We start from the raw sequence: 21,709 nt of genomic DNA on the forward strand, positions 1-21,709 counted from the left end.
AGAATTTGCTGGGACACGTCTGGGAAAGGTTTTCCTCAGTCTCTAAAGAAGGTCTCTTTTCCCGCCTCTGGATGTTGCTGTGAGAATATGAACACCTGGTGCTGCTTGTGACCTTGAGGCATACAAGCCTGGAGACAAGACCAATACACTGAAGTTGGCACAGCAGAAAGGTAGAAATGATCCCTAATGAACTAGTGTGAAGTTACATAAATGAGAGATAATCCATTCCTTATCATTTAGTTCCATTGATTAAGGAGTTTTCTGTTGCTTGCAAAACCTCAAACAAAATAATGAGCATGATTCTCTCACTTGTATTTTGGAAGTCACATATGAACGCTTTCATGGTGAGGGGGAGTATGTTCACATATTTTCTGCTCCTTTCCTCTTCCTAAGGAATAGGCAGCGTTACTACATTGAAATTCTTTAAGGTCTTGTTTCAGGAATGTGGTCAGAACAGATGTGAGGCACAATCAATTTACCCGAGCTACCTGTTCTGGTTCTACTAAATTCTCTGGTATGACCAGAACCTGACGAACATCAGCACTTTAATATGACAGCTTTAAAATGTAGGAAAGAGTTAGAACCAGTTTGAGAGAGAAAGAGGAGGAAATGGGCATTTCTAAAATTAGTGAGGCCGTGCTAATGAGTCTGAGTTTTTCAACTCCCCCCAAGAGTCCTGGTGGCAGCAAACGCCCTTCTTTAGATGGTTGCATGTGTCCTTTTTCAAACCAGCTACTTTGTAATAGTCTGTCATTTGGCTTAACTTGGGAAATGACCATTTATCAATCATGAGCATTGCAACAGGATATCTGGACATCAATGACAGGTTTGCAAAAGGAATGTAGAAGGGACTAAAGCTACCACTGAGTGCAAGATTACTGTCATTAACATACAAAGTTCTACAAGTTCAGTCTGCTGGGGAGAACTGAACATTTGAGGATTAGAAAGTGTAACCCCTAGAGAATGCATTGCAGATACATTTTATACATGCTGAGCATCTTGAAAACCCTGTTACAAAGATAAAGCAGCTCCTTTGTGCTCTAGGGCAGGGATCAAACCACTGTAAAGGCACTTACCCAAAAGAGGCATGGTGTGTGAACACTCAAACCTCAACTTATGGTAACAATAATAATAGTTCATTCCCAATCTTAGAGAACATTTTCTCCTGGGAAAACCTAAAGGGCTTCAAAACTATTTATTTGCAAAATAAACATATATATTTCCATATATACTTAGGCACTTAAAAAAAAGAAAACAGCCTATTCTATGAAGAAATATTGTCAACTCTGAAAAAGTTAAAGTACCTTTACTATTTCTCCATTTTTTCTCCATTATACGTTCCCCCAGTCTCCTAGAGCAGAATAGCTGAAACATGCCTCACCCAGACTGGACCCAGTGTAGAGTCTCCAGGCTGCCCTTAGCCCCCCAGTTCTCCACCTTCTCAGCCATTTCTACATCATCTCCCTCATCTTCCAGCCCACACACGTGCAGCCTCCTGATTTCCAGAGGAGTAATTAAAGAATATGAAAAATAAATAATAAATTCTTGCATCTAGTGTCGATAGATGCACCTACTTTACACCAGAGCTTCTAAAACTTTAATGAATAATCTGGGTACTTGTTAAGATATAGATTGAGGATGCAGTAAGTCTTGGATGAAGCCTAAGATTCTTCATTTCTAACAACTTTCCAAGTGAAGCTGATGCTGTTGGTCCTGGTCCACAGCCTGCACAATGTTTTATTATATTTGTAAAAGTAAGATAGACAACATCTGAGATTCAAACAAAAATCACTAAAGAATTAAATTCCCTCAAAATTGTATGGGACTGGAATAGAATTTGAGATGTGCTTTTTCTGAACACTATATATGGCAAGTTCCAGAAAAATTGGGTCCCAGTGTGTCTATTACCTATTGCTACATAAAAAAATTATTGACTTAAAACAACAACAAACATTCATTTTGCTAATGAATCTGAAATCTGGGCAGAGCTTTGCAGAGAGAGTTTGTCTCTGCTCCACATGACATCAACTGGGACAGCTTGATTGAAAGCTGGAGGATCCACTTTCTAAATGGCTCACTCTTATGGCTGAATTAAGTTGTTGATGTTAGCTTTCCTCTGGGAGCTCAGCCAGGGCTGTGGGCCAATGGTGCTGGTTCCTCTGCATGAAGGCCTCTTCCTGGGCTACTTGGGCTTCCTCACAGCAAGGTGACTGAGTTCCAAGAGCAAGTGTCCAAAGAGAACGAAATGGAAATAGATGACATTTTTATGACCTGGCCTCAGAAATCACATAACATCACTGATTGTAAGCTCTGTTAGTTAAGGCAGTTACAAAAGCTTTCCAGATTCAAGAAGAGAGGACATAAGACTCTACCTCTTGAAAAAGAAGTGGCAGTTTCCAAAAGTGCAAAAGAGAGAAGAGACATACTTGTGGCCATCTTTGTAAAATACAATCTGCCATACCTATCCATCCCAAATTCTTTTTGAACAAATTAATTAAGATACAAATTTTTCTAATTCTACCTCATTCCTGTTTATATGCATTTTGGGCAAGAAGAAAAGAAATATAGAATAGATTGAAAGAAACTAAGGAAACAATAGAAGAAGAAACAATTATCTGATGGAGTGTAAACAAAAAACACGGAAAAGTGAAGAAGGAAGTAGAAAAAGGGGACAAGAGGCAAGCACACAGAAGAGAAGACATAAATATGAAGATAAATATCACTTATTTATTTCCTTTACTACTATTAATCTGATATCTACAAAAGCATGGAGTGGGTCCAGACTGATTCACTGGGGAGGCTCCTTCGCTGTCTGCTGGTATTTTCTGGTAGAAAGACAGCATGATTGGAGTCTAATGCTGGACAATAATAAATGAGTTATCTTTCTTTTTGAAGAACTATTACAAAAGCATAATGAATTCAAAAGTAATAAAACCTAGGGCTGTCTCAAACAGTTCCCATCAATGGAAGGGCCACAGGGTGGAGAGAGATGGGGGCTAAGATTAGGAAGAAGCAACCACACTGCCTGGGCCACTTGCTGCATTTGCCAACTCCCATTTGCACTAAAAAATCCGAGGTCTGATTCCAGTGAAAAAACACACTAAAGGGTTTTCTTCAGACTAGATTGGCATTCATGCAATTTAAGATAATCATGGTAATCAAATCTCCTGTTCACAGTGAGAAGTGCTAGTTATGGTGAGACATGGAAACATAGTGTCCCTCTGTTCATACAGGGTCCTGCAAGTTGGCCCCCAGACTGCTTCTTTGGTCTCTACACTGTTCTGGTGAGTGAGAGCTCTGTGGAGGTTTAAAGTGGCATGAGAAAATCATGTTATCCTCAATGGTTGGTCCTCAAGGCAAGATTTCCTGTGATGAAACAAAAGAATAGCTACCCTAGAGCAACTTTTCAAAGCTTAAAAAGGAATAGTTCATACACAAACAGTTCACCACAAACTTCACACTGGAATTTCCTTACTAACAAAAAACTGAGAATGCCTATGTATCAGAGGCCCACTACCTCCTGACTCTTGCTCCAAATCTCCCCCCTCAGGTTCAAAAAGAAAAAGACTTTCCTGATGAGGCTGTTGACTGGTACATGAGAACGCTCTAGTCATGCTATTGAAACAGGTTCCTAGAAGGAAGATAAGGAAAAATTATCTGTATTTTCCATATTGATTTTTGCGCAGCATGTCTCTTCTGTAGGCATCCTGGAGTGGCTTCCCAAAAGGCAGATCTCAAAATCTTCAATGCCAGTCATGAATAAGAGTCTCATTTATTAAAAAAAAAAAAGAAAGAGAAGAAACCTGTCCAATGTTGTGAGTATAAACAAAAAAAAAATACCAGGTTAAAAGGAGCAATTGCTAATATTCACCTACACTGAGGTCAAGAGAGAGAGGACAACCACACACACACACACACACACACACACACACACACCACCCTTTATTAGCTACTACACCAATCTCTTCCCATTCAGGGACAGAGGCAGGGAGTCTACCAGAGAGACAGCTGAATGAGACTGAGTTGACTCTCTAGATGTGTGACCTTGGTCAAGCCAGTTAATTTCCCTATCTGTTACTCCTACATAGAATAAGAATAAGAGTCTTTATTCCTCTTTATTTTGATTTGAGTCCTTGAGTGGTACAAATGGTTAAATTTGCTTGGCTGCTAACTCAAAAGTTTTAAGTTCAAGTTCACCCAGAGACACCTTGAAAGAAAATCCTAGTGGTCTACTCCCAAAAAATCAGCCATTGAAAACCCTATAGAGCAGAGTTCTACTCTGACACACATGGGGTCACCATGAGTTAGAATCGACTCGATGGCAACTGGTTTTTATTTTACTTTGAACTTTGCCAAGCAAAGGCACTACAAAATTCTGAGGAAAATTCTGCCAGCAAAATTTATAGCTGCACGTAAGGATAGGCAGTATGATCTCAACACAGATAGTCTAGAAATATGGCTTTTCTTGCTATATTCATGAATTATCAAAGCAGGATTATCACTAGGCACAATTTTTTCAAATGTTAAAGAAAATAAACATAAGGTATGCAAAGGTGAAACCATGATGCTTGAAACAAGCAATGTAAGGTCTTAAACTCCTCAATATACCTCTGCTTCACTCTGTTCAGACACTACTCGGCAATTACTCCCTGTTTTTACATATCAGACATACCATACTGTTATGGATTGAATTATATCCCCCAGAAATATGTTTTGTAAATCTTAACCTCGATGCCTACAGTTACAATCACATTTGGGAATGGGTGGTCTTTGTTATGTTAATTAGGCAGGATTAGTGTAGGGTGGATGTCTTTTGAGCTATAAAAGAGATTAAACAAGTGAGCAGAGCAGAGATGCACTTGTGGTATTTCTGTAATAGCGAAACTAGATAACTAAGACACAACCTTTAACAGTCCATATTCTCTTGACCCCTAACCCAAGGGAAGAAAAGCCCAAGGGGTTCACATTCAAGCTTGGAGTTATAGTCTTAGTGCATGTTCAGCACAGTTATACCACATGACTACTACATTTATGTCCAATAAATCATGAGGTACCTGGGATATGGCACCTACCATCTCTAAGCCTCTGTAAAAATGGGCATCATGAGGATTGATATAAGATGCAGACAAGAACATGATTGATAAAATGCTTTATAAATAATGTGACACCGTACAAATATTGGAAACCTTGGTGGTGTAGTGGTTAAGCCCTATGGCTGCTAACCAAAAGGTCGACAGTTCAAATCCACCAGGCACTCCTTGGAAACTCTGTGAGGCAGTTCTGCTCTGTCCTATAGGGTCACCATGAGTCAGAATCAACTTGACAGCAACGGGTTTGGTTTTGGTACAAATATTGTATTATTGATACTATTACTTTTGTCATTATAATTGTTATTGTCTCTGACATTTTGTCATCCTCCTGGGAAATCTAAATTTTCTGCTTTTGGAAGAATTACAGTACAGTGATTAAGAAAACATGCTCCAGAATTAAGATGTCTAAATCCAAATCCTGGCTCTATCACTTGTTAACTGTTACCTTCAGAAAATTTTTAACCTCTCTAAGCCTCAATTTCTCTATCCATAAATTAGGAATTATAGAACTATTCATACCCTGTAGGGTTGTGAAAGGATTGAATGAGGGAATGAATTTAAATGACTGGCTAATAGTACATGCTCAATAAATGATGAAGGGTTGTTTTCTTTCATTTTTTTAAATTAGAGGCCATATTTAGACTTTGTTGCTGCTGCTGCTGCCCCCTTCTCAGCCAGCAGAGGTCTCCATAATAGTCAAACCAGCTGCCAAGTACATCTGCTGTTGGCAGAGAAAGTAGTGAAAGATTTCCATCTTGACAGAAAGAAGAGGAAGAAACTGAAGACAAGGAAAGAGAGAATAGTCAGGATTCCATGGGAAATTTTTAGATGAACAGGTGACCATGGATCAAGAGTGTCTAAGTTCCAGTACTGTTTCAGAAATAGACTTCCACTGACATTGCAGTTGGTTGTATCTCATCTTAGCCAGTTCTAAATCTGGGTTAAGAAAAAATACTCACAAATATCACGTAGGAATAGTAAGGATGAATTGGCAAATGTTTGTAAAGTTCTCTGAAAACAAGAAGTACTGCTAAATAAACGTTTAACATTTCTCATAATATTAAGCTTATTTTACCTTTATCACCAGTTGTACTCCATGCCTTGGTTTTGCTTTAACCGTAATATATTTTCTTTAACCTCCTTTTCCCAGACAGGCTTACACCTTCAAGCTCAATTATACTGTCAATTGTGTTTTAAATTGTGCTGATTTCCATTAACCACTTGTGGTATCAATTTGTTGATCTGTTCCTTCTTCAGAATTCACCGTCTTTGCACCCACTAAAAGCTGGAAAGACAATTAAACTGAAAAAGGTGAGAGTTATTCAAAAGAAATCAAAGCATAGAGGAAAAGAGAGGGGAGAAACTGGGATTAAAAAGAGCACTGCGGGAAAAAAAATATACATATACTAAAAAGCATAGTACTGGAGCAGATAGAGGCACAGAAAGAGAGGTAGACACCCGATCCTGCTTTTGCCTCCTCCACCTCTATTTCAGAACCAAGGACAGAGCCTCTGCACAGCTGACCCGAGCAACGTTCGTTTAGGGTCTCTCCCAAATCCTCTAGAGAAAACAGATGCATTTCAAAGCAGCTATGAAACATGCAGTAAGGTGTAATAGGGAAACTGGAATAGCAGCACACAAGTGGTTTCACCTTAGAGGCTAAAATGTGTTATTTCTCTTTCTGTTCATTTCCACAGTTTCTGTGTCCTGGGAAATGCAAAGTTTCCCTTGCTTTGGTATGTCTGCTGTCAGTAAACGGCTGCAGGAGCTGAGTTGCTAAACTCCCCGGTATACAGAAATCAGAAGAAATTTTCAGGGTAAGTAATTTTTCTTTTCATTTCTAATTTCGTACATCGTGTTTTCCTGGAAGATAATTTAATCAGCTTGAGGTTCTGTAGTTCTCTAAGATTGTGCATTAAAACTCAGTACCCACTCTTATTTAAAAATTTGAAACCCTGAGGAAATTGTTCTCGTTTTTTCTAAGTGATTTGGACAGTAAAAACCTATTCTCTTTCTTTTTCTTTTTTTTCCCCAAAATTGGATCCCTATGGGCTCTAGAAGCTGTATCAGGCAGAATTAAAAGATGGAGAAGAGGAAACTGTTATTATTCCCAGGATTTGCATAGAAATTTATTGTATGCCTCTTAAGGGTTTTACTTAATTGTAAGGGTTTGTAATTTTAAATTCCTCAATTCAGTAACCTGGTGATCCAGAGCTGAAGGTTTGGAGAGGCACTGTTTTCAACTGTCTATTTAAAGTCAGGCTGTTTCCAAGTCAGAATCCAATTATTCCCAACAGAGATATGTAATACTTGAGTTGATGATTGTGTATGTTTCTTTAATGACAGCATATTATTTTGAGGGTTGTTGTTGTTGTTTAATTGTGGGACTTCCATTACTAACTGTAGCTTACTGGGTCAATGGAAGTCATTGCAATTAGGCATTTATTCCAATTCATGCATTTAGTATCATCGGATACCATCAAAATGCACATACAAATAATAATGCAGCAGTAGAAAGTAGAACTTGAATTCTAAACTCATTCTGCATGCATGATTGCACTTTATAGGCAAAGCCCTTTGCTTAGTGATACTAAGAGGTCAGTAAGATGTCTGACCTTGGACAAGCGTAAAGAATCACTGTTTGGCACAGCACTGGGATCGCTTGGGCCCAAAAAGACAGATGATGTGAGAAAGACTCTCACTCAGGCATTTGATTATTTATATTTGAGCCTTTTCAAGAGTCTGCATGACTAGCAATGAGCAGGAGTGTTGAGCAAGGAAAATACTGATAGTATCCAAATAAGTGCCTGATATTAAAGCACCTATGCAGAAAGTGGCTTATAATGGAGTATGAATTAAAGCAAGTAACAAATCGAGTCTGCGTATTACTAAATTCGAGTTTTAATGCAATGAAGTTTGTCAATAATTGATATTTGCTTACTGACTGATTGAGTTTCCCATTTTACCTCTGATTAGAAGGCTACAATGCTCAAGCTTTAGAGGTTGTGATGGAAAATGAGGGTGTTCTGCTTTACTGAGCAGATTTAATTAGGAAAACACTACATTACCTTAGCTACTGGATCTCAGTAATCAACTATGGCTTTTCTCTGTACATTTATTGACAATGTAAGTGTGCCCAAATATATAAATATACTATGTATTTAAATGCATCTGTTAATCTCCCTTAGGAAAACAAACTATACAGCAATTCACTGGAATAGAATGCCATAGAAAAATGCTAAAGACTACCTCTAATAATAATGACAATGTAACTCCCACTGCTTCTAAGAGCAGCGTGCATCTGTGCATCTGCATTGACTTCACTGAGCTTGGTCAGGTGACGTGCACAAGATGCTCTGAGCAAGGAAGGTTTTAAACTTAGTCTCATTTCATGTTTGTCTGCCTCACCCAACTCTGGGGTTGTTAACAATGTGAGCTCTGGTGTCAGACAGATCTTGGGCTGAATCAACTCCACCATTTACTGGCTTCTCACTCCAACACGACATCTAACCTCTCTATGATTCAGTTTCTTCATCTTCCAAAATGGGCATAACAATAGCACCTACTTCCTTCATCAGGTTGTTATGAAATTTAAACACAATAATGCTTAGAAATCCTGGCATAAAATAAGTGCTCAATAAATGTTAGCTATAATTATAAATTTTACCAGGCAGTATAGCAAGTCTGAATTGAAACTCAGAACCAGAAAATCTTGGAGACTGGTGGGCAGGATGTAATCGAGTGAAAGGTGAGAGATGGCAACAGCTAGGATCTGTGAGACAAGTGAAGATTTGCTCAAGGACCCCTGCTATTGAGGAGTTTTTTCTGAGGTTAAGGAGGAACACCTCCACCTCAGAATGACTCCCCACATCAATATAGACACACTAAATAAATGATAAGTCTTGGATTTAGGGAGATCTGAGGTTAAAACTTGGTTCAAAGCAGTCCTTACACATTTTGTGATCTTGAGAAAGTTACTGAATCTCTCTGTGTCTCAGCTTTTTTATCTATAAAAGGCAGATACCAATATCAGCCCTCAGGATGGCTATCAATATTAAAATGAGATAATGATACAACACAAAGAATGAACCCTAATGTAAACTATGGACTTTAGTTAATAATAATAATGTATCAATATTGTTTCATTAGTTGTAACTAACGTACCACACCAAGGAGCCCTGTTGGCACAATGGTTAAGCATAGCTGCTAATCAAAACGTTGGCGGTTTGAACCCACCCGTGGCTCCAAGGGGAAAAACGACCTGGCAATCTGCTCCCTTAAAGATTACAACCTAGAAAACCCTATGGGGCAGTTCTACTCTTTCACATTGGGTTGCTATGAGTCAAAAATTGACTCCACAGCACCTAACAACAGCAATGTACTACACCAATGCAACATGTTAATACTAGAAGAAACTGTGGAGAAGGGAGAGGAAGTGTATAGGAACTCCATACTTTCTGCAAAATTTTTCTGTAAACCTAAAACTGCTCTAAAAAAATAAAGACTATGGAAAAAAATTTTAATAATATTATATATAAAGTCCTAGTGCCTGGCACATAATAGTAACCTAGAAGTGGTAGTGACCATTGTCTTTAGAAGAAGGTTGAAGACTCAAGGTATTCTTGGTTTTGTTTTGTTTGTTTGTTTTTTTTAGTAACTCAATATCTTTAAGGAAAAAGAATAATTAAAATCCTATAAATCTTAATGGTTCTCTTCCTAGCAAATTTAGTGGGAGCCTAATATGGAACCAGGTGCCAGGGAGGTACCCACAAGTGTTTCAGGCTGACAGTGAATCAGCACCAAGGAATGGGTCAGCAAAGCGGGATAGGCCACAGCTGAGGGAGCCTGACCACTCTCTGACACTCTGCTTTAAACAATAGATTATGCACTCACTCTATGAGATGACAAACAAATAATAAAGACCAAGATAAATCAACACTTTGTAAAAAAAAAATATAAAGCCTCGTTAAAATTTTTAAGTAGTGGTATATATAATAAATTTTAAAAGAGCGAGGTCAGCAATAATCTAGTCCTTGCCTTCTCCACTTTCTCACCTCCTATCCACTCTCAACTCCTAACACTCCTTGCTGATGTTACCGGTAATCTCCTAATTTTTAAATCCATTAAGCAGTCTGCAAGTGTAGCTTATTTGACCCTTTCAGCCATTCTCTCCTATTTTCTCTTTAACAATAAAAGCTACCATATTGCAATAGTTTTTTTGCCAGACATTATGCTAACACAATGATTCTTGGGGAGGGAGATTATTTAGCCCCCAAGGGGCCATTTAACAATGTTTGGAGACATTTTGGCTATCACAACTGGGAGGAGGGTGCTACTGGCCTCTAGCGAGTAGATGTCAGGGATGCTGCTAAACATCCTACAATGCCAAGGACATCCCCCTACCACAAAGAATTATCCGGCCCAAATTGTCAATAGTGCTGAAGCTTTACGTATATGATTTCATTTAATCTTCACAATAACCCTATGGAGAAGGTATGATTATTCCCATTTTGCTGATGGGGAAACCAGGCTATCATTATGAATTACTTAGAGAGTGACTATTAAGTTACTGAATTCTCCAAGCTCTTTGCTTCTCCATACCAGAGACCGGTTTACTATCCATTAGCATATCTATCAGAGTGTGAGGGAAAGAAGAAAGTCCAGCTCTATGTTACATAAACAATTCTGGGGGGGAAAAGATCTAATGAGGGAGGAAGTTGAAACAATTAGCTGAGATGTAGGGAATAATCCAGCATCTCACTCATCTCTGCTTTCATCTCCCATACCCACAACTCAGCAGGAGCTGCCTGTATACCACCACTTAGCCCACCTGCTGCTATAAAGAACCTAATACCAGAGACAGTACAGTCTGACTTATAAATCCAAAATCCATGCAACTGTGACTCCAACATCAGGCTCAGAACCGATTTTTCAGAGTTGAGGTTTCCCGTCTTCATATAACTAGCCATTGGCACTCAGCTATACTATTTTTAAGTAGCTGTCAGACCTTCTGGCAGGGTAAAGTGTCCGGCAGGATGGTGACAAACACCCCCAGGTTGTGTGCTTCCCTCTTACTTGGCCAGTGAGATGAGACTAAGCCATCATTAGATGGCTGCAAACTCTGAGAAAGAGTGCTTTCCAAGGTGGCCCAGACACAGAAGCGACAGTGTTCTGGGCTTGAGCCTGCCTCAAAGGTGGAATATTCTTGAACAAACAGAAAGCATTGTATTTTTCCAAAAGCTCTTGGCAGCGGCAGTGCTATTTCCAGGGTAGCAGCTGCCCTTCTCTGAATAATGAGAAAATTATAATTATTATCAAGAATTATCATTATGTTTTTAAATATATTGAGTGCAAACAGTGTGCCAAGATGAAGAACAATTTTTTTTAAACAATTCTCTGGATTTATTCCAAGTCAGTCACCCCTTCCCAATCTTTTGTTCATCTAAACCCTTTCATGTTCCAGGCTGAAATGTTTCAAAATGTGGCACACAGTGACAGCCACGATTAGACCAATGTCTTAATCCACTGAAAGCTGCAGAGATCAGGACTGAAAACTAATGCTGGCCAACAAGTCAGACCCTGCATGTGCCAGGTCGGGTGCAAGGGTTCCCGTGGACCATATACTCCATGTCTAAATGTTTTACAGTCATGAGTAACAGACTGCTCAATAAAATGTTCAATCCACCTACCTTGACAAATATACTGTCAGAGCAACCTGGAAGGCCAGGTTTGAATTTGGAATTCCTGAGCCCTTAGGAGTTCCACACAGAGTGTGGGAGCACAGGAGAAGCAGGGTCTTCACCTCCATCCTGCTCCTCACGCTGGGGCCTTGACCCCTTCTCTCTCCACCTCAGGCTACACCCTGCACTGCAGGGGTCTTCACACACACATGTGTGGACACACCAGGCCATCCATCCAGGCTTCACCAAAGGGCTACCGCTTGGGCTCAAGGGCCCACACACACACACACACACACACCACACACCACACACACACACACCACACACATACACACTGCACACACCACGGCACACACACATACGCGGCACACATACACATGGCACACACACGGCACACACACAGAGCACACATACACAGCATACACCACGGCACAGACACACACACGGCATACGCACACGGCACACACACAAGGCACACATTACCCAGGACGACAGGGCTGTAACGAGGACTGTAGACTCCTCATTCTGTGGGGAGGGTGTGACCAGAGGAGGGCCAGAGCGGGACCCCCTAAGGCACAGAGCCCTGGGCAGGAGTCACTCTGGCCCCAGTTTAAAGACTGCACTGCGGCCACAAGCCTTGTGTCTTCCCCCAACATGTGGCTTTGATGTGCTGCTACCCTTAGCACAGAAACCAAACCAAAAACCAAACCCACTGCCATCGAGTCTATTCCGACTCATAGTGACCCTATAGAACAGGGTAGAACTGCCCCATAGGGTTTCCAAGGAGTGCCTGATGGATTCGAACTGCCAATCTTAAGGTTAGCAGCTGAGCTCTTAACCACTGTGTCATAGGCTTGTCTATATATTTTTTCAGGACATGATGAATTTGTCCTTCACAGACATATACAAACCTGGCTCTGAGAGTCCGGAGTCCCTTCTCCGGGGCTGGTCCCAACAGGCTGGTGTCACTAGGGCAGCTGGTGGGCACTGGTGCCTTTTCCACCCTTAGTCCAAAGTCCCCACAATTTGAAGGTTGGTTCTTACCAGTAGAATGGTGACAATAACAGTTGTGTCTTACAGATGCCAAAAAAGTGATTCTCCATGGCTTGGAGGAATTAGAGGGCTTGTATGCCAGTTCTACCACTAATAAGCTGTATGTCTTAAGACATGTTACTCATCTTTCTGAGTCTCAATTTCCCTGTTTGAAAAAATGAGGGCATTGGACAAGGCCAGAGGTTGAAAACTGGTGGTATATGGATCATTCATTGGCCCATGGATGTAGGATTTTTGAGCGGGAAGGGACAACATAGGGCTTAAACATTTTTTAATTAGTAACTAGTCTTTAAAAATTGGGAGGTTTCAAATACAAATATAGACACAGATTTTTCCTAAATATAAAAACCACTATACTGCCTCTAGCCCCCATTGCTCTTGAGATTTTCTTCCATCACTCGGTCTCCCAAACCTACCATGTCTAGTGTAAGACACAAGAGAGGATGGGAGACGGAAGGAAATGAAGAGACAGAGGGAGGCAGGGGAAAAGGCAACGGGGGCACTAGGGGATGGGAGAGAAGAAATAAAGAGAGGAAAGAGGAAGACAAAAAGAAACAGGCCACAGCACTCCAGCTGCTAGGCATGGCTTCCCATGTCTCTGGATGCAAGTGCTCGCTTAATTCTGCACAAAACTCTGTGAGCGTTGTCTCCATTTTATAGACAAGGACACTGACACTTCAGAGAGGTTAAGCAATGCCCAAGGTCCCAGAGTTAGGAAGTGGCAGAGCTGGGGCTCTAATCCTCCAATGGCTCCCCATCTCACTCAGAGTGCAAGCCATGGTTCTTTCAATGGCCCTGCATAGCCTGTAGGCCTCACACCATGCTGATCTACTCCTCCAGTCACACTGGCCTCCCCTCAGTTTCTTCAACAGACCAATCCTTCCTGTCTTTGTACCTGCTGTTCCCTCTCCTTGGACTGCTCTTCCCCACATATCTGCATGGTGTCTTTCCTCATCTCCTCCAGGTCTTCACTCAACTGTCACCTTCTCCATGAGGGATTCCCTGATTACCCTATGTGAAAATTGCACGCAAACACCTTCACTCACACTGCATACACACATAACACACATCCCTCATCTACCCTCCTTCCCTGGTTTGTTTCTCTCCATAATTATATCATCATGGAACAGACTACATGGTTTATTCATCTTCTTTATTATTTGTCTTCTGCTCTAGAATATAGATTTCATGAAAACAAGGATTTTTTATCCATTTTGTTCATTGCTCTATTGCTTAGAATAGTGCCTGGTATATAGAAAGTGCTCAGTAAATATTTGTTGAAGCAAGGAATCAAGAATGTACCCAAGCAGCCAAGCTCTTAAGAGTCTGATTTTACTAACACAGTTTTCTATCTCCTCTCAGGGAACCCCTGGGAGCCACACCCATCCCTCAGGGCCATGGCACCTCTGAGTCAGCTGAGTGGCCACATCAACTCCACTTGCGGGGCAGAGAACTCGACAGGCACCAGCCGAGCTCGCCCACATGCCTACTACGCCCTGTCCTACTGCGCCCTCATCCTGGCCATCGTCTTCGGCAATGGACTGGTGTGTGTAGCGGTGCTGAGAGAGCGGGCCCTGCAGACCACCACCAACTACCTAGTGGTGAGCCTGGCGGTGGCAGACCTTCTGGTGGCCACCTTGGTGATGCCGTGGGTGGTGTACCTGGAGGTGAGTGAGCCCCAGGGGTGCACTGCCAGTACAACATTTTGTTTCAGTCTCCCTGAGCTCCTGACCTTCGAAGCTCAAAATACTTCCTGCAGTGGGTCCCAGGAACTAAGGAAGGAGAGCGCCTGCCACTCTCCCTTTACTGAGGGAACTGAAGCTCTGTGTGCAGCTACCATCCAGAGCCAGGGACCTGGGAATGATTCCATTCCCAGCTCTGCAGTGTCCAGATGACTGGACTTGAGTGATGGGACTCTTCCTGAAAATGTCCCACATTTGCTTCCCGTGCCAGTCATATCTCAGGATTGAGGGGTTTAGGAGAGGGAGTCGGTGGCTGTCTTCATCACTGTTGCAATATGTATGGAAGTAAGGCTGTACAGGACAGATGCAGGGGAGGGAAGATGCAGAAGGAATTATAGGAAAACAAAACAACAAAGAAAAGTTTGTAAATGAATGAGACGAAAAGAGAGAAAGAACTATCTGCAAATAGATCAGACTTCTTTTGATGGTTCAATTGCCTTCCAACTCAGCTCTTTGCTCCCAGGTACTAGCTCTCCACAGACTATGGGACCGAAGCAACAGACTAAACCTTCACATTTATATTTTTGATGCCTACATTAATAGTACAGAGCCCTTATCAGTCAGATAACACACCAAACCCTGGAGAATTCTTCTGGGGAAAAGCATTTCTTAAATTTGAAAGTATTTTCATTTATAAGTGTAAAACAGTCAAAAGGCAAAATATCCATTTGCTAACAAGGAAATCAGGGTGTCTACACTGTTCAAGAAACAGATATTCTTCACAGGAAAACATGCAATCACTAAAGAGTTTTTTTTTTTTTCCCCTAACACCTTAAAATACTATTAATATTTCTCCTCTGTAGTGTGTGTCATTCTAAAGAGGTGTCCAGTGATGGATCACAATGATGCTATGATTAAGAGAAATTAAGACTAATCAAATTAATATCTCCGTTAATATTAATAGTGAAAGTGACAGTTAATTAAGTATGACATATCACAGGAGAGCAAAAACCTTGAGCATAGACTGCTATGCTAGTACCCATGTTAAAGAATGGAAGGGAATTAAATTAGACTTAGGATCTCAAGTGGGAGACACACAGGAAACAAAGAAAATAGAGAAGAAGAAGAAAAACTAGGCTGATGGGGTAGATTTAAAGGCTGAGGGGAAAAATGTATTTATTCCCCACCTCCTCCCCCAGTTAGAATAATCCTGATGGTGAAGGGTCTTGTAATTATCTTGACTTTTCTGTCAACCCAATTAGATTGAGACACCCTTAAAATCAAAGACTACGTCTTTTTTCTTTTTCTTCTTTTTATAGTCCAAGCACACTGTACCTGGCACATAACATGCACTAAATAAATATTTGATACAAGAATGATTAAATAAATCTGTTCTGTAATGTATGCAGTACATGGACAACTCCTGCTTATATCTATTGTTATAGCCAGATCTTTTTTTTTTTGGTGGATGAATTATTATTTTTTTTACATCCAATAATAATGAGACTGAAAAGGACTTAGAAGTATGTAAAATTTCTTTCAAGAGTGAGGCAGATTTTAGGTGTCACAAACTAGTATGGATTGGTCAATGATTCATAGCACCACCCCTAAAATGTTTCTGTTCATCGCTTTACATTATGAGGATTCTTAAGTCTTCTGGCAAGATGAATATCAGAAAAATAAAAAAAATGCAAGCAGGGAGGACCTTCACTTTAACGAGCATTTTAATTCCTTCTGAAATTAAAAAAAAGGCTTTTTAGTGTCTGAAACAAAGCACTTAGGGGCACTCTTTGTCCATTTGTGATTGCTTCCAGGGCCGTGGTTGAATCATAGTGGAAAATCTCTGCATATATGGTTTAGAAGATTGATGTTGTGACTACTTCACAATAGAAACCCATGACATACCCTTCTAGTAACTCCTGCCAATCTAAGTGGTGCCCCCATTCTACTGCTGAGCCTAAAAACCAGCCAGAACCTACAGACAGAAGGCATGAAATCTTGCCAAGTTTCAGTGAAGGGCTCTCTAGGTTGTATCTATGGGTTATCCCCCATGAGAAGAGCATTGGTGGAGCTCCTCATTCCCCCTTGTGAAAACCAATATGTCCTCTGTCCAACAAGTTGTTTGGTGTAAGTGTTCCGTAATCATAAACATGGTCAAATGAGTTTATAATCACGTAAATAAGATTTTGGGGAGCAGAGACATCTCTCCACTGGGAAATGGGCGTTGGGGGCCTCTTTTTGGTCCTACCAACTTGCTTCAGGCCCTAGTCAAAGCAATTGCATATCCACACGTCACTTTCTCCAATAGTCAAGTGATGGTCTGTCTCAATAAAAAAAGGTCTATGACTTAAGCAGCCATCATTAACAGGCAGTCAATTAAGATTAGAAGGCTTTAGTCCAGAGGACCAGATCTCCCCATCCGACCCCAGGCTATACTTGTCTTAGTCTTAACTACTTGGCTTTCTGTGAACCTCAGAGTCAGAGATAGTGTACCTTGATGAAGAAAAGAGCATTCTGAGCCCTTAAGGGGACTATGACTATATAAATCATCGTGTCTCAGAGAAGAGCAGCAGTGTTATTCTTACTAACTCATCCTAATGATGACACAGTTGACCTAGTAATTACCTAAGAGCTCCCTTGGAAAGAAGAAAGAGTGTAATGTTGATCATAGAGATTTCTGTAGGTTTGAGGGTCCCCAGGGGAATATGATACAAATGAGAAGAACACCATTTGGGGTGTCAAATTCACAGCCTCAAATGCTTTAATTTGAATACTTCCATCTTGTTCAAAGGGAATATTGACTTACATTTTTCCAGATACAAGTATTTATGAGTTAGGAATGTTTTGCCTGTAAATACTGGAAAATTTGACTAGTGTGACTTAAACAAACAGGGGTTATTTTATCCACACAACCAGAATTCTGAAGGAAGACAGTTGTTCATGTTGGTCCAGCTGCTCCATGGTGTCATCCAGGACCCAGACTCTTCCATCCTTCCTCTTCATCATCTTTGCTTCATGCTACTCACAAGATGGCTGCCATAGCCTCAGTATCATGGCAGTATTCTAAAGTAGAATGTGTGGGGACGGCAGGAAAAACAGGGGGCTTTCTCTAGAGTGGTTGTTTCTTTTGTCAGCAAAAGGAAAACTTTTCGAGAACCGTCTCGGCAAGGGAATTCACTTAAGTCTAACTGGCCAGAACTGGATCAAGCGGCCACTCTTGGCTGCAAAGGAGGCTGGAAAAGAAAAAGTGGAAACGTGGGTTTCATTAACAAGGAAGACGCGAGGATGAGGAATTGCTGTGAGGTAGGCAATAAAGTGTCAGCTAACACTGGCTTTATTGGAACTCACTTGGATGAATGTCATTCCATCACAGGATGGTGCTATGAAGAAGACTCAGAACTATGAGTCAGAAGACCTAGAATTAAGCCAATAAAATGGAAGTGACAAAATCTTCCCTAGCGTATAGGGTTGATGTGACATTCAACTGTCATCAACTGAAAGACAATATTTGGGAACCTCAGAGACAGATAGTGTACCTTCATGAGAGAAAAAAACACATTAAACCCTTAAGGGGACTATGAATATATAAATTCTTGAGTCTCAGAGAGGAGAAAAAGTGTTATTCTTACTAACTTGTCCTAATGATGACACAGATATCCTAGTAACAACATGATTGTTAACTAAAAGCTCTCTTGGAAAGAGGAAAGGGTGCAATGTTGATCATAGCTTTAAAATCTATAAAATGTGATATATAAATATCTCAGTTAGGATACTTTTAGTTGTCAGTAAAAGAAAACTTAAATCCAATTGGTTTAAAGAATCAACAGAATTCATTGGCTCTCACAACCAAGAAATTTAAAAGTCCAGCGATAGTGTGGGCTGCAGGCACAGTTTGATCAGGGCTCCAGCTCCATTCTCTTCAATTCTCTCAGCTCTTCCTTCTTCCATATATTGGCTTCATCTTTAGACAAAAGGTCTCAGCTGTAAGCCTCACATGTGTATACCACACCATTCACAGCAAGAGAGAAAACCCATGTCCCAGAATTTCCAGCACAAGTGTCAAGATGTGCTGTGATTGGACTGGCTTAGGGCACCTGCTTTTCTCTGAACCAGTCACTGGTTAGAAGCATTGGTTTAGTATAGATTATGTGTTCCTCACATGGAGCACATCAACTGCTCAAGAATCACATGGATTCCCAGAGGAATCCAAAGACTACTGGCAAGAGAGGACAGTCTGTAAGTGCACACCACCCCCAGCTTTAGTTGGCATTGTTCTCATCATTAAGGCACACGGGAGCCTGGGCTCGGGCAGTATATAAAATGGGACTAGCAGAGACCAGCTGCTGACACTTTTCAGTTCTCTCCATCCTTAGAGAAGTTCAGGACAAAGACCATGCAGCTGACTTTACAGTAGCTTATATTTCAGAGGGCTCTCGCTTGGCCGTTTCTTTAATTCAGTTTGCTGTATTTTCTAAGAAAATCTTTCCTGTTCCATACCAAATAATTCCTTCTCAGATTCCCTCTCAGGTTTTTAATTTCCTGCTTTATGGGCTGCAGTCTGTTTGGAGGTCCCTCTCCACACACAAACATCCCATTTTGGTCCACTCGGTTAAGCACCTTTTGTGGTGTTTAATGCGCTTATATCAGGGCAGAAAGGCAGTGCAAGTAGCGAAGGGAACATTTGGAATCCTACACTCGGAGTACTTGGGTTTCAGTATGGACAGGAGAAAAGGCTCAAGGGTTCATGAATGTAGACAAGCAAAATAGAGCAGGCTGAGTTCAGGCAGGGAAACTCCTTTCTGAGTAAGTGATCTTGGTCAGATAGTGATGACACGAAAGAGCAGCAATTTCTTTAGAAAGCAGGAGTGTTTGGGTCTTGTAATGTCATTAAAAATAAAGAATATTTTTAAAGGAGTTTTTTTCCATAGTTCAAAAGATCCCAGATGATAGCAATTTAAAGCCTCCCCACTGGAAAACAGAAACAGGAGGTTCTCACAAACTCTTCACCAAACTCTGGATTTTGATAAAAGTCATAGGTTATGAAAGCAGGGAAGTCCCTGGGTGGTGCTAATTGAAAAAGGCTGGAGGTTTGAGCCTACCCAGAGGAGCCTTGGAAGAAAGGCCTGGTGATCTGCTTTCAAAATATCATGGCCTTGAAAACCCTGTGGATCACAGTTCTACTCTGACACTCATGGGGTCTCCATGAGTCTGTATTTCCTGGGTACGTGGTGAGTTCTCCACTGGGTAGAGGGCTTCCCCGAGGCAGTTTTGGCACTGTACCCACATCTGGAACTCACCCAAAGTATCGACTCAATGACAACTGGTTTATTAACACAGAAAGACGCTGGAGAGTATTTCTGCCCTTGTTTCTAAGGTATGATCCAACCATGAAAAGTTTCTGGTGGTAGGTCTTCGAGCCTGCATTTTTAATGACCTCCTCTGGCGATTTTTATGCACCCTAAATTGAACAGCTCTGAGCTAAACTTTCCTTTTCAGGGGCTGCTTGTTAAAATACAGACTGATGGGTCCTACACCAGATCTACCAAATCAGAATTCCCAGGGGTGGCCCTGGAAGTTTATATTGATTGTAATAAGCTCCCACAGCCCTAGCCCCAACGCCACCCTGAGTGACTCTTTTAAAGCTTGCTGGTCATCTGCTACAAACCAATGATGTTTGGGAACCACTGTTTTGTAAAACTCCCCACTTCACAAATGAGAAAATTGGGATTCAGAGAAGTTAAAATGTTTATTTATTACCCTATCTTGCCCCACAGCAGCCTTCCCACACTGGAGTGGGGGGAGGGGGGTTTCAAGTGTGGCCAACAAAAATGGAATGAAGAGAATAATTACAGAGCAATTCCATTGTTGCCCCTTGGAGACTGTGATAGTTAAGACCATGAGTCAACTTGGCTAGGCCATAATTCTCAGTGTTTTGGCAGTCATATAAAGTTGTGATCATGAGGAGGCATGGTCAACATGGCAGAGTAGTTAGACACTTTCTGTATCCCTCTTACAACAAAGACCTGGAAAAACAGTGATTTGATTGAATATCTGCAAGCCCGGAACAAGGCAAGGTTAAGAAAGCCATCCGACTGATATGGGAGAGGGAGACCGTTTGGAAGAGGAAACGAGGGCCAGAGCCGTAGTGGCAAAACTGCAGCTCTGCAGCCACGCCATCTGCGGTGAAGCAGGCAAACAGCTGTGCGGTGTGTGCACTCAGGAACCAATTTCCACATTGAGAGAGACCCAGCAGCAGAGATTCTGCTTGGACACTCCAAACCAGTGAAGAGCAGCTCCCAGGAGGCTAAGATAAGTACGTGCGTGCACCCTTTCATGGAGATTAAATAAATAAATAAATAAAGCCCATTTGGGAAAAACCTCTCTCCCTTTTACCTCCTCCCTCCACGCTCTGCACCGGGAGCCCGCTGGGCCAGAAGTTGATCCCAAAAGGCGCCCTGACCCATTCTCCTGGCTTTGGAGAGGGAACAAATAAGCTGCTGGCTCCCATAGGCCAGGAACACAGGGACTGCGCAGCTCCTTTGCTGGGCACAGGTATCAGGGGTCCACAGACTCTGAGTGCCTTACAACCCTGTATAGACTTGTGGGGACCCATCTCAACAGTGTTAGTCCTCACTGACACAGTACAACAGGGCAAACATCTGAAGTTTAACTTCAACTGCTTCAGCTGTGAACTGGCAGATTTGTGACCCTCAAAACAGCCCTGCCCCTTAAGTAGGCACTTATATCAATCTGCAGCAGGGGCTTGAGGAATGGTGGTACACCTAAAGCACCTAGGCACCTGGTACAGGAGTCCAAGAAAAAGTGGTGCCCTCGAGTCTTTACAACCAACAGAGTGGGGTGTTCATAGTCTGGCTGTAAAACTCACACACCTACTCACCTTGTAGAATAGGGACACACTTTCCTTTCAGACTCTCAGGGGCAGCCATCAGCCCTCTGCCTCGCACAGTGCGTGATCCCCTACCACAGCCAGAGTCTAGTGCCTGCACCAATCACCCATGCCTCTCTAGGACTGGGGGTGAGAACCTGCATCACACACTTGGTGACCAGCTGTCTGAACACCCGAGCTGAACCCATATAGGAAAATTTAATGGACTCCTGTGTGCACATACTTAGTTACCAAACTAACTACCTGGTGACAGGACGTTAGAGATCAAAAGGTGTCAAAAATCAAACTAGTGCACAC

General features: G+C 41.6%; 1 protein-coding gene across 2 annotated transcripts in view; it reads left to right on the forward strand.

Moving 5' to 3' along the window:
* The first annotated feature begins 6,567 nt into the window (after positions 1-6,567).
* Positions 6,568-21,709, forward strand: part of DRD3 (dopamine receptor D3) — a 65,703-nt gene continuing 50,561 nt past the window's right edge. Inside the window, exons 1-2 of one of the 2 annotated variants that reach the window (XM_004373669.3) lie at positions 6,568-6,907; positions 14,186-14,490. In XM_004373669.3, the coding sequence (XP_004373726.1) occupies positions 14,221-14,490 (270 nt within the window). In that variant the 5' untranslated portion in view covers positions 6,568-6,907; positions 14,186-14,220. Of the gene's footprint in view, positions 6,908-14,185; positions 14,491-21,709 lie in introns of those variants that run through there. The other variant, XM_023728855.1, reaches the window with a different exon arrangement.

This window comes from Trichechus manatus, unplaced genomic scaffold (assembly GCF_000243295.1).
Source record: "Trichechus manatus latirostris isolate Lorelei unplaced genomic scaffold, TriManLat1.0 scaffold00026, whole genome shotgun sequence".
Taxonomy (NCBI): domain Eukaryota; kingdom Metazoa; phylum Chordata; class Mammalia; order Sirenia; family Trichechidae; genus Trichechus; species Trichechus manatus.